The following is a 16,274-nucleotide window of genomic DNA, read 5'->3' on the forward strand; positions in this document are numbered from 1 at the left end:
TCGCTCACAGCACTTGCCCCAACAGTTCGGCACAGGCTATACGGGTGACCTTTGCCTTTGCGCACTCTTGTGTTGCAGGAGCGGCTCTGCGGAGACGCCGGGAAGTGCCCTTGGGGATCTGCTGTGGTCGTTGCAAACAAGTTCATTTACGTCGCCCAACCGCTGCAGAACCGCGTGGTGGTGGTGGACGTGTTCGCGCAGAAGGCCGTGCAGGTGAGACGCTCCATCACGCTCACCATCGCGATGCGTATCAGGGTCACGGTGGCTAAGAGATGTTAACTACTTCGCCTGGGATGCAGGAGGTCGTGGGTTCGATCCCGACCCTGACGCCTGCTGTGTATATTTGGCGCGGATTTTTCTCCGGGTCCTCCGGTTTTCCCCTCCACGTTTAGAAACACGCGTCTAGAGTATTTGACTGCTATAAATTTCCACACGATAAGCCCCATCGTTGACTATCGTTTGTGGCCAGGTTGGTTTAGAATAAAGGATTTAAAAAGAGCTATACAGCTCAGGGGGCCCTTACCTGATGACGGACGCTTGTGTTGCGCCCGAAACGTCGTGATTTATTTTATTTCATACCTACGTGATTTTACCGAAAGAACCAAAGAGTAGAACAAAAATAGTTATAGTTTAGTGCGTCGTCGCGACGCCGAGGGCGAGCGTTGTTATTGCAGCGCATCGACAAACAAACCACAGCGGTGCATGACTCCGCCTGGGGATCGGCACTCGGTCTCTGCGGCTGAGCTCCAACCGCTGCCCCCCCCCCCCCCCGGCCGTGCCGCACCCGGGAGTCGCGCGCATTGCCCGCGACCTAAGGACGTCGGCGACCTCTGCTCCTCCGCACCGGTCCGGCGACAGTTGAGCCCGAGGCGGGCCTTGCGAACTCGCGGGCGAGAGGTTGACGCGGTCCGCGCGCTCCGCAATTGCAGGTCATCCCTACGGTGCCGTCGCCCGGGCGCCTGGTGTACGAGGCGGCGAGGGATCGCGTCTGGGTCCTGAGCGCCGCTCGCAATCGATCGGCGGGTCAATCTCTGCAGGTGAGGAGATGACGGCAGCCGTTGCCGGCAGCTGGAGGTCGCGGCGCTCTTGGAGGTCGCGGCGCTTTTGGAGGTCACGGCGCTCGCTTGGAGGCTGCGAGCGAGCGAGGGCCCTCCTAGGCAGGGGTAGCGTTGCGGCAGTGGGGCCCAGGGGTCGTTAGGTCCACTGGGAGCTGCTGCTCCCACCTGGCACGGGTTGACAATGCCACTTACACGTCACGTGTGGTGTTTTGTGTCCACAGCGTATTCAATGCGAATCAGCCACGAGCTGTCAGGGTCAGTGTGAGGGAGTGACAACGACGGGCAACAGATTTGAATGCTCGTCCCGTTCCGTCCGATGAGAACGTCCCACATCTTCTCCCGTCTCGGGTGAACGTGCGAAAAAATAGCAGAGACCAGACGGTACACGAGGGGTACAGTACACAAAAGACACAACTTTGGTTAAGTTTGTTTAGCCAGGTGAGAATCCAAGAGACCAGATTAGTCTAATTTGCAAAAGTTACCTGAGTCACCAAGTTGAAAACTAAAGACTAACCTTTTTTATTTTTTATTTTATCAGGTAAGGCTCACTGAGCTATATAGCTCTCTTTTCAAATAATGGCTCAACGACGTCGCTTATCACGTGAACATTTATAGCAGCCAAATACTCTTGACAAAAGCAACAACATAAAAAACAATGAAGCAAACATAAATCAGAGCAATGACAACCAAATGTATTAAACAAGTATCTGAAGAGACAAATTGTGGTGCATGACAAGTCAAGACGAGAGTGGGAGAAGCGGCAGCTCACAGAGCAGCCACGTCACTGCAAACCACATGAGACAAAGGAGGCAGCAGGTAATGCCAGGCCCACGTGCAGTGAGAGCATAAAAAAACGAATCTGAATAAATCTTCTCACTGCACCTTCAGTTGCCTCGGCAAGAGCGCATCTCTTTGCCTGCCTTCCTGTTCTGCTCTGCATTGCACCTTGTTACATTCTTAATGCAATCTCCGCCGTAGTTATCTCGTAAAATGGTGAAAGCGTCAACCATCTCGCGTGTTCCCGAAGGCGCCCCGTTGGAAATGAACTGCGGCAAATGATTGCTGAAAACTTTGACAGAACAGGCTGCGATGTGAGACCACAAAGATAAAGGTGAGAGACAGCGAGAGCGAGAGAGAGAGAAAAGTAATCTACGACAAGTTCCACGAACGAAAAGGTAACCCATTTGTTGGAGGGAGAGAAATTGGAAAACACAACAGGGTTGTTGATTGTCGATGGAGTGGGGTGGGGGGTCAAGGCGGTGACATGAGAGAGAGAGAGAGCAGCAGAGAGAGAGAGAGAGGGCGGCATGGAGCGCTCTTGGAAGACCGCATTTTGATCACGAGCGATGGGGCCGAAACAAGAACGCCCCTGGACCGGTGGACGTTACCTGCTGTGACATCCGAAATTCTGATCCCCCCCCCCCCCCCCCCACCGATGAATACGATTTAATAAGAGCTGAAGAGTACACAACAAAAAACAACAAACGCTATTCGCCACAAAGTAGCGGTGACGTCACCACGACGCTTGTGCCAGGCTATGTGCACGTGAAGGCCACGTGAAGTGTCGAACACCCGCAGGCAGGATGCCACCGGACAGACCCAGCAGGTACCATGGGTTGATTGATTGAGATGACTGGCCGGTGCACCACCTGTGCCCCCTACTGCGCCAAGAGTACACACACACACAAAGATCCTCCGTATAGTCTTAACATACTGTTGGGGCAAGTGCTGTTAGCGAGCACCTATGAAAGCCAGAACAGCACACGAGGGGGTGGGTGGCCAGCTCCACACCCAGCCGCTTTTGTCTCCCTAGTGGTGATATTTTTACGCACCGCACCAGTTACTCATTTGAGGCTGAGTCGATCTAGGGGAGGCCCAGGACCAGTTCAGATAATCTTCACCGATGTTGGCCGTGAGTGGAAATCGAACTCGGGTCGCCAGGTTCATAGCGCAGCGCGCGAACTGCTACACTACCGCTCCCACACACACACACATTGAGAGAGGCATGCTGGAAATTAAACGGAGCGACATGAAGGAGGAAATCCACGGATCAGAGGTCAAATGCAAATTGGAGAAGCCCGCGGTTGACTGTTTAAAGAAAATAAGTGGGAGCGGGAAGGCGTGATGATGGCCGACGGATGAGATGCTTGATGGGACGGCGGACGTTCCGTCAAAACGAGCCTCACATGACAGCTGATGTGTTACTTCCCAGCCTGCCAACAATCCTGGGAATAATAAAAAATAAATCAGCAACTCGATTGAGTCGTGCACATAACTCATCTTCATTCCTCAACTACATTCGCTCGCTTAAGTTGTTCCCTGGTTCGAGACTCTCGCCGCGAACCGCTAGTTCTTCGTCTCAATGCGAATCGGCCTCGGGGAGGACCCAGGACCGGTTCAGACAGTCGTCACCGGCGTTTGGCCGTGAGCGGGAATCGAACTCCGGTCACCGGGTTCGTAGCGCGGAGCGCGCGCACGCATGCGGCGAGGGTGTGCAGGGGCGGTGTGTGGGCAGCGGCGCAGACAGCAGCCTCTCTCTCTCTCTCTCAGTGATCGATTCACTTCATAAGCCCAGCCACACATTTCACGCTGGATGTATCCCTCTTGAAATGTCAGCGGTGCCCTTTTTCTTCTTATTTATTTGTTGTGTATATTGACTCCGCAGCGTGTCGGTCATTGGGGTTGTGCGACCGTACTTTTTCAGCACCGGTGACGATTATGGGAAGCGGTCCTGGGTCTCCTCTGGGTCGACTCAGCCTCAAATGAGTACCTGGTGCTATGTGTAAACATCCGTCACAAGGGAAACAAAGGCAGCCGGGCGTGGTGCTGACCACCCACCCCCTCGTGTGCCGTCCCTGCCTTCATAGGTGCTAGCTAACAGCACTTGCCCCTACAGTCTGTTAAGGCTACAGGGGGTTTCTTTGTCTTTGTGACGGTACTTCATCGCACAGGCCAATGTGGGTTGGTAAAGGGAGGCTTGAGACCAGTGCAGGTTTCACCCCTCCCCCCCCCCCCCCCCCCCGAGTTTACTGTGGCCAGGCTCACGGTTCAGTGCGCTAACCGCTGTGCATTCATTCACTTTGCAGTCCTTCTGAACGACACGGTGTTCAATATTAAAATCTGATTTTAATTTTATTTTAAACACAGTTGTTGGGCACGGGCCCATTAGTCCAAAACGTCAAACGTCCCGCAAAAAAAAAAAAACACCGTCAAAGTTCTCATAGATACGCGTTTCCGCATTTGTGGAAACTGAGCAAGGTTATGATCGCAGCTTGGGGAGAAGAGACGACGGGAGTTAGGAATTCCCTCGGGAAGAAGCAGCAGAAGGAACGAGAGGGCGAGGTTACCTGCAAAGTGTGGCGGTGGACCGCACGCACATCGTGCGACGCTCGCGACAGACAAAGCTCTCGCCAGCGCAGCTAGGCGTGAGCCCGCGGCGCTGTGTCGGCAGGTCATCCACGAGGCCTCCAGCGGTGGCAGCGGCCGTCGCAGCGAGACGCTGCCGGGCACCGCCTGCTCGTCCCTGCGCGACCTCCACATCCCCTCGTCTCCCCTCCTCCCCGCGGCACGGTGAGCCTCCACCTCCAACCCCCCCCACCTACAACCCCCCCCACCTCCAACCCCCCCACCTACACCCCCCCCCACCTCCAACCCCCCCCACCTACAACCCCCCCCACCTACAACCCCCCCCACCTACAACCCCCCCACCTACAACCCCCCACCTACAACCCCCACCTCCAACCCCCCCACCTACAACCCCCCCCCCACCTCCAACCCCCCCCCCCACCTACAACCCCCCCACCTCCAACCCCCCCCCACCTACAACCCCCCCCCACCTCCAACCCCCCCCCACCTACAACCCCCCCACCTACAACCCCCCCCCACCTACAACCCCCCCCACCTACAACCCCCCCACCTACAACCCCCACCTCCACCCCCCCACCTACAACCCCCCCCCCCCACCTCCAACCCCCCCCCCCACCTACAACCCCCCCCACCTCCAACCCCCCCCCACCTACAACCCCCACCTCCAACCCCCCCTCCAACCCAACCCCCCCCACCTCCAACCCCCCCCCCCCCACCTACAACCCCCACCTCCAACCCCCCCCCCCACCTACAACCCCCACCTCCAACCCCCCCTCCAACCCAACCCCCCCCACCTCCAACCCCCCCCCACCTACAACCCCCACCTCCAACCCCCCTCCAACCCAACCCCCCCCACCTACAACCCCCCCACCTACAACCCCCCCACCTCCAACCCCCCCACCTACAACCCCCCCCACCTACAACCCCCCCCACCTACAACCCCCCCCCCACCTACAACCCCCCCACCTACAACCCCCCCCCACCTACAACCCCCCCACCTCCAACCCCCCCCACCTACAACCCCCCCCACCTACAACCCCCACCTCCAACCCCCCCACCTCCAACCCCCCCCCACCTACAACCCCCCCCCACCTACAACCCCCCCCACCTACAACCCCCCCCACCTCCAACCCCCCCCCCCCACCTCCAACCCCCCCCCCACCTACAACCCCCCCCCCACCTACAACCCCCCCCACCTCCAACCCCCCCCACCTACAACCCCCACCTCCACCCCCCCTCCAACCCAACCCCCCCACCTCCAACCCCCCCTCCAACCCAACCCCCCCACCTACAACCCCCCCACCTACAACCCCCCCACCTCCAACCCCCCCACCTACAACCCCCCCCACCTACAACCCCCCCACCTACAACCCCCCCCCCACCTACAACCCCCCCACCTACAACCCCCCCCCACCTACAACCCCCCCACCTCCAACCCCCCCCCCCACCTACAACCCCCCCCACCTACAACCCCCACCTCCAACCCCCCCACCTCCAACCCCCCCACCTCCAACCCCCCCCCACCTACAACCCCCCCCCACCTACAACCCCCCCCACCTCCAACCCCCCCCCCCCACCTCCAACCCCCCCCCCACCTACAACCCGCCCCCCCCACCTACAACCCCCCCCACCTCCAACCCCCCCCCCACCTACAACCCCCACCTCCAACCCCCCCTCCAACCCACCCCCCCCACCTCCAACCCCCCCTCCAACCCAACCCCCCCCACCTACAACCCCCCCACCTACAACCCCCACCACCTACAACCCCCCCCCCACCTACAACCCCACCTCCAACCCCCCTCCAACCCAACCCCCCCCACCTACAACCCCCCCACCTACAACCCCCACCTCCAACCCCCCCCCACCTACAACCCCCCCCACCTACAACCCCCCCACCTACAACCCCCACCGTCCAACCCCCCCCTCCAACCCAACCCCCCCCACCTACAACCCCCCACCTCCAACCCCCCCCACCTACAACCCCCCCCCCACCTACAGCCCCCACCTCCAACCCCCCCTCCAACCCAACCCCCCCACCTACAACCCCCCACCTACAACCCCCACCTCCAACCCCCCCCCCACCTACAACCCCCCCCACCTACAACCCCCCCCCCTACAACCCCACCTCCAACCCCCCCTCCAACCCAACCCCCCCCCACCTACAACCCCCCACCTACAACCCCCCCACCTCCAACCCCCCCACCTACAACCCCCCCACCTACAACCCCCCCACCAACAACCCCCCACCTCCAACCCCCCCCACCTACAACCCCCCCCACCTACACCCCCCACCTACAACCCCCCCACCTACAACCCCCCCTCCAACCCAAACCCCCCCACCTCCAACCCCCCCACCTACACCCCCCCCACCTACAACCCCCCCCTCCAACCCAACCCCCCCCACCTACAACCCCCCACCTACAACCCCCCCCACCTCCAACCACCCCCCACAGTACACCCCCCCCACCTACAACCCCCCCACCTACAACCCCCCCACTCCAACCCCCCCACCTACAACCCCCCCACCTACAACCCCCCCACCTACAACCCCCACCTCCAACCCCCCCACCTACAACCCCCCCACCTACCACCCCCCCACCTCCAACCCCCGCTCCAACCCAACCCCCCCACCTCCAACACCCTCCCCCTCCAGACCCCCCACTCCAACCCCCACCCTCCAACCCCCCCCCCACCTACAACCCCCCCACCTACAACCCCCCCACCTACAACCCCCCCCTCTCGAACCCGCCCCCTCCAACCCCCCCCCTCCAACCCCCCATCCAACCCCCACCTCCAACCCCCACCTCCAACCCCCCCCCACCTACAACCCCCCCCACCTACAACCCCCCCACCTACAACCCCCACCTCCAACCTCCCCTCCAACCCCCACCTCCAACCTCCCCTCCAACCCCCACCTACAAGCCCCACCTACAACCCCCCCACCTACAACCCCCCCCACCTACAACCCCCCCACCTACAACCCCCACCTCCAACCCCCCCTCCAACCCAACCCCCCCCACCTCCAACCTCCCCTCCAACCCCCACCATCCAACCCCCCCTCCAACCCCCCCACCTACAACCCCCCCACCTCCAACCCCCCCACCTACAACCCCCACCTCCAACCCCCCCCACCTCCAACCCCCCCCCCCACCTACAACCCCCCCACCTACAACCCCCCCACCTACAACCCCCACCTCCAACCCCCCCACCTACAACCCCCCCCACCTACAACCCCCCCACCTACAACCCCCACCTCCAACCCCCCCACCTACAACCCCCCCCACCTACAACCCCCCCACCTACAACCCCCACCTCCAACCCCCCCTCCACCCAACCCCCCCACCTCCAACCCCCCCACCTCCAACCCCCCCACCTCCAACAGCCTCCCCTCCAACCCCCCACTCCAACCCCCACCTCCAACCCCCCCCACCTACAACCCCCCCACCTACAACCCCCCCCACCTCCAACCCCCCTCCAACCTCCCCTCCAACCCCACCTCCAACCCCCACCTCCAACCCCCCCCTCCAACCCCCCCTCCAACCCCCCCTCCAACCCCCCCCTCCAACCTCCCCTCCAACCCCCACCTCCAACCCCCCCTCCACCCCCCCCTCCAACCCCCCCCCCTCCAACCTCCCCTCCAACCCCCACCCTCCAACCCCCCCTCCAACCCCCACCCCTCCAACCCCCCCTCCAACCCCCCCTCCAACCCCCCTCCAACCCCCCCTCCAACCCCACCTCCAACCCCCACCTCCAACCCCACCTCCAACCCCCCTCCAACCCCACCTCCAAACCCCCTCCAACCCCCCTCCAACCCCACCTCCAACCCCACCTCCAACCCACCTCCAACCCCCCCCTCCAACCCCCCCCCTCCAACCCCCCCTCCAACCCCCCCTCCAACCCCCCCCCTCCAACCCCCACCTCCAACCCCCCCTCCAACCCCCCCTCCAACCCCCCCTCCAACCCCCCTCCAACCCCCCCTCCAACCCCCACCTCCAACCCCACCCTCCAACCCCCACCTCCAACCCCCCCTCCAACCCCCCCTCCAACCCCCCCTCCAACCCCCCCTCCAACCCCCCACCTCCAACCCCCCTCCAACCCCCCCTCCAACCCCCCCTCCAACCTCCCCTCCAACCCCCCCTCCAACCCCCCCTCCAACCCCCACCTCCACCCCCCTCCAACCCCCCCTCCAACCCCCCCTCCAACCCCCCTCCAACCCCCACCTCCAACCCCCCTCCAACCCCCCTCCAACCCCTCCCTCAACCCCCACTCCAACCTCCACCTCCACCCCCTCCAACCCCCACCTCCAACCCCTTCCCCTCCAACCCCCCCCATCCAGACCCCCACCTCCAACCCCCCCTCCAACCCCCCCCCCTCCAACCCCCACCTCCAACCTCCACCTCCAACCCCCCTCCCCAACCCCCCACCTCCAACCCCTTCCCCTCCAACCCCCCCCCCCCTCCAACCCTCACCTCCAACCCCCCTCCAACCCCCACCTCCAACCCCACCTCCAACCCCCTCCAACCCCCACCTCCAACCCCTTCCCCTCCAACCCCCACCCCTCCAACCCCCACCGCCAACCCCCACCTCCAACCCCCCTCCACCCCCACCTCCACCCCCACCTCCAACCCTCCTCCAACCCCCCCTCCAACCCCCACCTCCAACCCCTTCCCCTCCAACCCCCACGCCCTCCAACCCCACCTCCACCCCCACCTCCAACCCCCCTCCAACCCCCCCTCCAACCCCCACCTCCACCCCCACCTCCAACCCCCCTCCAACCCCCCCCTCCAACCCCCCCTCCAACCCTCCTCCAACCCCCCCCTCCAACCCCACCTCCAACCCCCACCTCCAACCCCCCTCCAACCCCCACCTCCAACCCCTTCCCCCCAACCCCCACCCCTCCAACCCCCACCCTCCAACCCCCACCTCCAACCCCCCTCCAACCCCCACCTCCAACCCCTTCCCCTCCAACCCCCACCCCTCCAACCCCCACCTCCAACCCCACCTCCAACCCCCCTCCAACCCCCACCTCCAACCCCCACCTCCAACCCCCCTCCAACCCCCACCTCCAACCCCTTCCCCTCCAACCCCCACCCCTCCAACCCCCACCTCCAACCCCCACCTCCAACCCCCCTCCAACCCCCACCTCCAACCCCCACCTCCAACCCTCCTCCAACCCCCACCTCCAACCCCCCCTCCACCTACCCCATCCCCCTCCCTGACCCCGGACTGACCACTGCGCCCTGCCCGCCTCTGGGTGCCGAGCAGGGCAGGGTCAATACCACGCCGCCATCAACATCCACGGGGAAATTAAACCGGGGGGCCCTTCCCTCGGATGGGCCCCGACACTCTCACTCACAGGCAGCGAGCAAATAAACGCGGCGATTCTAATAAACGACACCATCGCCTCCATTCCCACTTCCCTGTCCGTAGAGAAGTTGACCAAATGGGAGGAGGGGTGTGAGTGGTGTGTGGGCGAGATGCAGCAGAGTGTGGCATGGACATGCTCATGGGCACCAGAAATCACTCTCCCGACTCTCGTATTTGGCTCCAGTATTGTGTGGATACATCCGACTCGGCGCCTCTCTGTGTGTAGTTTGCATGTTGTTTCTGTGTGGAGTTATTGTACGTTTCTCTGTGTGCGGAGTGTATATGTTTCTGTGTGTCTGTGTGGAGTTTGTATGTTTGTGTGTGTGGAGTTTGTATGTTCTCTCTATATGTAGTTGGTATGTTCTCTCTATCCATATTCTGCATGGGTTGTCTGCTGGGTCGTCGGTTTCCTCCCATGGCCGACAAAACCCCACACACATCCCAATGCTGACAAAAGTCCTGCAAATTACTCGGTTGGCATCACACACGGAGAGCAGCAGCAGCAGCATTGCCCCCTGCTGCGAAAACTTGGCAAGACTCCCTCCCCACCCCCCTAAAAGAGAGATTTGAGGCTTCGTGACGCCTTCCTGGCTTAAGAAGCGTAACAATAATAATAATCATCATGTGTCTGTGTTGTTAATCAATCCAGCCTTACAGGTAACATGTTTGACATGCCTCTGTTAAACCGACATAACCCGACATCACACGAGGTGCGGTAACATCAAACAAAACAGACGTCGTCAACGATAACAACCTTGATTCGAAGCTTTCGTGACTGCAGGAATCCATACTATTTGGTTCTTTCGGTAAAGTCACGTAGGTATAAAATAAAATAAATCACGACGTTTCGGGCGCAACACAAGCGTCCGTCAGAGCTTTCCCACCTGATGACGGACGCTTGTGTTGCGCCCGAAACGTCGTGATTTATTTTATACCTACGTGGCTTTACCGAAATAACCAAAGAGTAACGATGACATTCATTGGGAGTGTGTTGTCATTTGACGAGGCTGATTGGGATTAGCACGGATATTGTACAGACCCTAACTACCGGACATCTGGTGAAACGACTGGACATCTTTGAATAAATTAACCCGTAAAAACAAAGTTTTTCACTATAAATCCTTTATATGCGTGGCGGCTAGAGTCCTCTTGTCCTCTGGATTGAGATGGCTGCCACCTATGGGTCAGATGATTGTCTGCCAGCATTAAGCAATTGGTAACTAAATATTTAAAAAAAATTCCCTAAACAGTGTAAAATTTTGGAAAAAAATTTTCACGAAAATTAATTGTCATGCACAACGAGTCTGTGTGGAAAATGTCAGCTCGATTGGATCACGGGAAGTGGGTCAAAAAACGACCGAAAGATTTGCACGGTCGTAGCAAGCAAGCAAGTGAACTTAATATAAAAGATTAAAAAAAAAGACCCTCATAGCTAATCGGATTCCTCCAGTACAGAACAATATTCAGCTTCTGAGTCCAAACCGCTGAGCAGCATCAACCTGCGTGTGGCGGACGTGGTGTCGCGGTCTGGGTGAACGTCTGCAGGTTCGGGCTCCTCGCCTGCTCCCGACGTCCGCTCCTCTACAAGGTGGACCTGCTGCGCCTGCGGCTGGCGCGGCGCGTGAGCCTCGCGCCCTGGGGCTGCGTGCCACGCGCCGTCGCCTTCTCGCCGCGCGGCGGGCGCTACGTGGTGGCGTGCGCCGGGCGCCGTGGTGGTGGCCACCGGCGTCGTGGTGGCGGCGCAGCGTTCTCGCAGCTCGTGCTGGACGCCGTCACGGACGCGGTGTTGGGGCGCAACGGCGGCGCCGCCGGAACGCCCCACGTCTCTCCCGACGGGCGCCACGTCGTCAGCGTGGCGAGCGAGCATTCGTCGCAGCCGACGCCGCGGACTCGTCGCTCCGTGAGCCTCGAAGCGAACTCCGCAAAGAACCGGAGCGGTGGCGGTGGTGCATCTCGGCCGGCGCCGTGCGATCCCGACAGTGCGGGTGACTTCGTGCGCAGCCGCCCACTGCACGCTTCTTGCGCTTATCGTTCGGGAAGCATCGTGCACGTGCAGACGTTGTCCGCCTCGGGGGAAACCGTGGAGGGGTTTGTGTTGCGCACGCGGCTGGCCGTCTCTGGGGTGCTGTTCCAGCCAGCGTGGAGGTCTGGGTACGGCTACAACGTCTACGTCGGACTCAGAGATCGGCCCGACCTGCTCCTCATCGAGCCACAAACAGGGAATTGGAGTTTCATTTCAACGAGCAAATTCGTGCCAAAAAACCCAGCGCATAACCAAAGAACTGTAGGGGTCAATATAAGGGAAACCATTGACGCGGGCAAACTCCAGCAGGACCCGTTGAAGCATTTTTCTCGTTCGTTGCCAGTGCTGGAAGGGTTGAGAATTGGCCAAGGGCCCCCAGCGGCGAGGCAGACTTTGGCGGCCGAGTGGCAACTCGTGGACAGTGGCCTGTTTGGGCAGCACCTTCTCCGCTGGGGCAAGAAAACTCTCATCGTGCTGAAAGCGGAGCCGTGGAGAGTGAGCTGCTGGCTGTCCTGGAAGCATGTTCCCGACGCCGTCGTCTGGATTGCAGAAGACTAGAGGACGGCGAGCAGTGAAATGAGACTTTTCTTATCGTTAGGGGTTCGTGTAAATAAATTAAAACAATAATATAGGTACTGTAATATACTTGGTAATTGGTGACATGCTTTTCATCAAAGTGTAATATTTTTAACTCTTACCATGTCATAATTGTATTGTACATAGTGTGTGCTGCCACTGCATATCGACTGCACAAAGACCGTCACACCAGAGCAGCGCTTCGTATCGGGGAATGGTCCCCGGAAGGTGATACCGCAGAACGACTTCCGAAGACGCTTCGATCTAGCCTCTGGCACAGCAGCAGTAACACGGAGTTAAACAACAACTCAACGCATCGGACGATAACAATGTGGCCTTTCACGGGGAAAAATGTCGATGGGATAGGCAAGGTTTCAAGCAATGGCCCTTATAGCACCCAAGACGCATAAAAGCAAGCACGTGATATGAACAATTGCCATTTGCCCGATGCGTCGCCTGTTATATATGTTTTTTCTTTGTAAGGCCACAATGTCGTTGAAGATTTTTATTGTCTGCGCTTGTGCACCACTGCCAACGCGGATGGGTGCTTCCCTTCACGCGCGTGAAAGGGCATGGCGATCTGAAACCCTCCACGCGAGCTTCAGTCGAGTGCATTTACTCCATGGGACTCCAGAGTCGCGCTGTCCCTGTGTAATGTACCACTGCGTTTATAAATTCAATTGGACACTGCGTCTTCCTGACTGAGCATAAGTCTGCAAGGCAAGAGAGAGAGAGGCCGGTTGCACGGCAGCACTTGTTGATGTGTACATATAAAGCACGGGGTTTTATTGGGGACTAAACGCTTTCGTACGACTGTGCTCGCTCTCTCTCTCTGATGGGTGTTTTCAATTCTGCTGGTTCACGTTGTCCTGGAATTCACATGCGTGCTGAGATATGCAAAGGAAGCTCGTTTATTACCCCCGGAATGCTCCACTGCAGCACTCGCTGAGGGTTTTCTTTTACGTCTTAGTGCTCCGAGATGGAATTAACCAAACGGGTGACTTGTTTTGTTTCGAATTTTTCAACGAAGGTTGAAAGCGTTCATGCATTTGAGCACTCTGTTGTTGTGTGACGGGAGGGCACGATACCTCTCGTCAAGATGATTCAATACGAACGGTTGGACGAACGGTTGAGTTGCCAAGAGGGACATTTCAAAGAAGGATCGCCAAATTAATGGAAGGGTCGCCGAAAATTGTTGACCAATAAAGCCAGCGCTATGAGGATGAGCCTTTGCCGTGATGGTGCATTGGCGTCATCTCGTACCGTCACGCGACACGCGCAATATGACACCACTTCGATGTGCATCTTGAAACACAACGCTATTATCGATAAACGGATATGCGTGAGGACTCATGTATGTTGGAAAGCATTTACAGAATCCGTGATAAGGACTTGCTCACAGCCACTGGTGGCACGTGCCCCCCCCCCCCCAATGACCCGATCGAAATCCCTAATTTCGATCGGATCATTGGGGTTTGTTAGTAATAAATCGGCATTTTGCGACCCCCACTGCCACTGTGTAGCATATTATTATGTGCCAGGGACTCTATGAGATGATAGGGAAATAGTCTGAGTCCATAATTGGCAATAAGTAACGGCATAGCAGTTATAAGTGACTCACAGAATTGTGCGCAGATGCGTATACAGTTTACGACTTCCCTGAAGGCATTCACCTTCAGCGAGAGCGATGCCGATCACACACGGTTCGAATTCGACCCTCGATCCATGGCTGCGCCATCGCCGCACACGCGCCGAATAAAAAGCAAGGGACAAGTCCTTACTTACTAACAACTCCTCTATCATTTTTCATTGCTGGAAGGGTTGCCCCCCCCCCTCCCTAAAAATCCTGGTTCCGCCATTGATTACACCCATTGGAAATCGTGCTGAGATCATAAGTTTGCTGCATTCTAGAACCAGGCCTGATCAGACGTGAAGGCGCGCCACGGTAGCGAGATGTTAACTACATCGCCTGGTATATAGGAGGAGGTCGTGGGTTCGAACCCGACCCTGACGCCTGCTGTATATTTGGAGTTTGCATGTATTCCACGTTGTCGCGTGGATTTTTCTCCGGGTCCTCCCGGGTTTCCCTCCACATTTAGAAACATGCGTTCAGAGTATTTGGCTGCTATAAATGTCCGATTGATAAGCCACTTCGTTGAGCTATCATGTGTAGCCAAGTCGCTTCTGAAAAAAGAGCTGTATAGTTCAGTGGGGTTTACCGGGTAAAAAAAAAACAAATAGAAAGCATCGCATTGAAACTTGGGTTTCTTCTTATCAGTGTAAGCTCAGTTGTGAGACACAGGTGCTGCCCCTGTAAGCTGCTGGGCCTCCCTCTCACTGCAGGCTGATTGCGCGAGCTGATATCCTTCACTGCCACTGAGAATCCCCATTGATTGGGAGAGGTTTGTGCTGCCCCGGGAACAAAGTGCACATTCTCGACGCTGACAATGTTGTCTCGAAAATGTTGTCTCAAAAGAATGGCTCTTGTTGTTGTATCGTCAGGCTGTTTTCTGTAGCGCTTCTGGGCAAAGTTTGTGGCTTGCAGTTGCCACGTTATTTTGTTGTTGGCAAGTTCCAAAAGGGCCCCGAATGTTTCAGGCTATCGCGCATAAACAACTTCGAAACTTTTGCGTTTCCCACGATCATTCGCTGCCAAAGTAAACTTTGTGTTCGTTTTCATTGAGGGTTCATTGTGCATCTGAACGCTGGTGGTGGCTCTGCCTGAATTACGTCTTACCATGCACAACCCCGTGACGGAATGGCCACGTTCTTCGTTTCTGATTGCACTAGAATGGATTTGAAATGTTCAGATTCTTGTTTTATGCATATTTATTGTTTACACTTGTACAGAGACCGGTTATTTTTCATGTACGGTATTCATTAAAACAATGTCACCTGGAATATCCCGTGAGATGGAACATCTCATTTGCATGGGCGGCCCAGGATGTTTAAAGCGATGGGTAATCCAGCCAGGTGGCTCAGCGGTGGAGCAAGCGGCCCGCAATTGGAAAGGTTGCGCGTTCAAATCCTGGCTGAAGGTTGACTCAGCCCATCACCTATCACCTCCGGGTTCGACATAAAATAGGTACCACTTTGTGGGAAAATTCAACAATGGTTTCCCTACGGATTGACCCACCCCGGCCGCACATAGATGTGGAATGTTCCGCCACTAGGTCAGGACTGTAAACAGGAGATGAACAACCGCCTTCATTGCTCATTCGAACAGCAGGAGACCACTTTGGCTTCGATGGACAGGCGGGGGTTGTGACACCAGCCCCGCGAGACCCTGACTGGGCCACAACTCGGCGGAAACGGAGCTCTTCCTCTTAACGCCCCCCCCTCCCCACGCTCAAAGTGGACACCTTTATTAATTTATGTACAGTAGTTTACAATTAAGATTATTAATTAATCGTATCCACCCGCAATTCCTAATGTGAGGGACAAAGCGAACCCCTTCCTCCCACCCCCAAACATAGAAGTCGAACATAGAAGTCGAACTCTGCCGATGCGCACGTGTGAGAGGGAGCGGTGGCGCAGTGGTTAGTGCACTACGCTACGAGCCTCAGCCAGCCCGAGTTTGATTACCGACCAAAAAGGCGATAACGCCAGTAGCGAATATCTGCAGCGTTCTTGGACCTCCTCTAGGTGGACTCGGCCTCAAATGAGTGTTTGTGCTGTACCTGTGTGGGGAGCGGTAGTGGAGCGATTAGCGCGTTGCGCTATGAACCTAGGGACTCGGGTTCGATTCCCACTCACGGCCAACAACCAGTGACGATTATCTGAACCGGTCCTGGGCCTCTCCTAGTTCGACTCAGCCTCAAATGAGTACCTGGTGTGGTGTATAAACGTCACCACTGGGGTGACAAAGGTGGTCGAGTACCTTG

General features: G+C 58.0%; 1 protein-coding gene across 1 annotated transcript in view; it reads left to right on the forward strand.

Moving 5' to 3' along the window:
- The window catches only part of LOC133350492 (follistatin-related protein 4-like), a 41,829-nt gene extending 29,457 nt beyond the window's left edge, over window positions 1-12,372 (forward strand). Inside the window, exons 8-11 of the mRNA XM_061564832.1 lie at window positions 79-213; window positions 930-1,037; window positions 4,510-4,628; window positions 11,337-12,372. Of these exons, the coding sequence (XP_061420816.1) occupies window positions 79-213; window positions 930-1,037; window positions 4,510-4,628; window positions 11,337-12,372 (1,398 nt within the window). The remainder of the gene's footprint in view (window positions 1-78; window positions 214-929; window positions 1,038-4,509; window positions 4,629-11,336) is intronic.
- Window positions 12,373-16,274: the final 3,902 nt, after the last annotated feature.

Source organism: Lethenteron reissneri, chromosome 34 (assembly GCF_015708825.2).
Source record: "Lethenteron reissneri isolate LAM-NWPU_2019-01 chromosome 34, ASM1570882v1, whole genome shotgun sequence".
Taxonomy (NCBI): Eukaryota; Metazoa; Chordata; class Hyperoartia; order Petromyzontiformes; family Petromyzontidae; genus Lethenteron; species Lethenteron reissneri.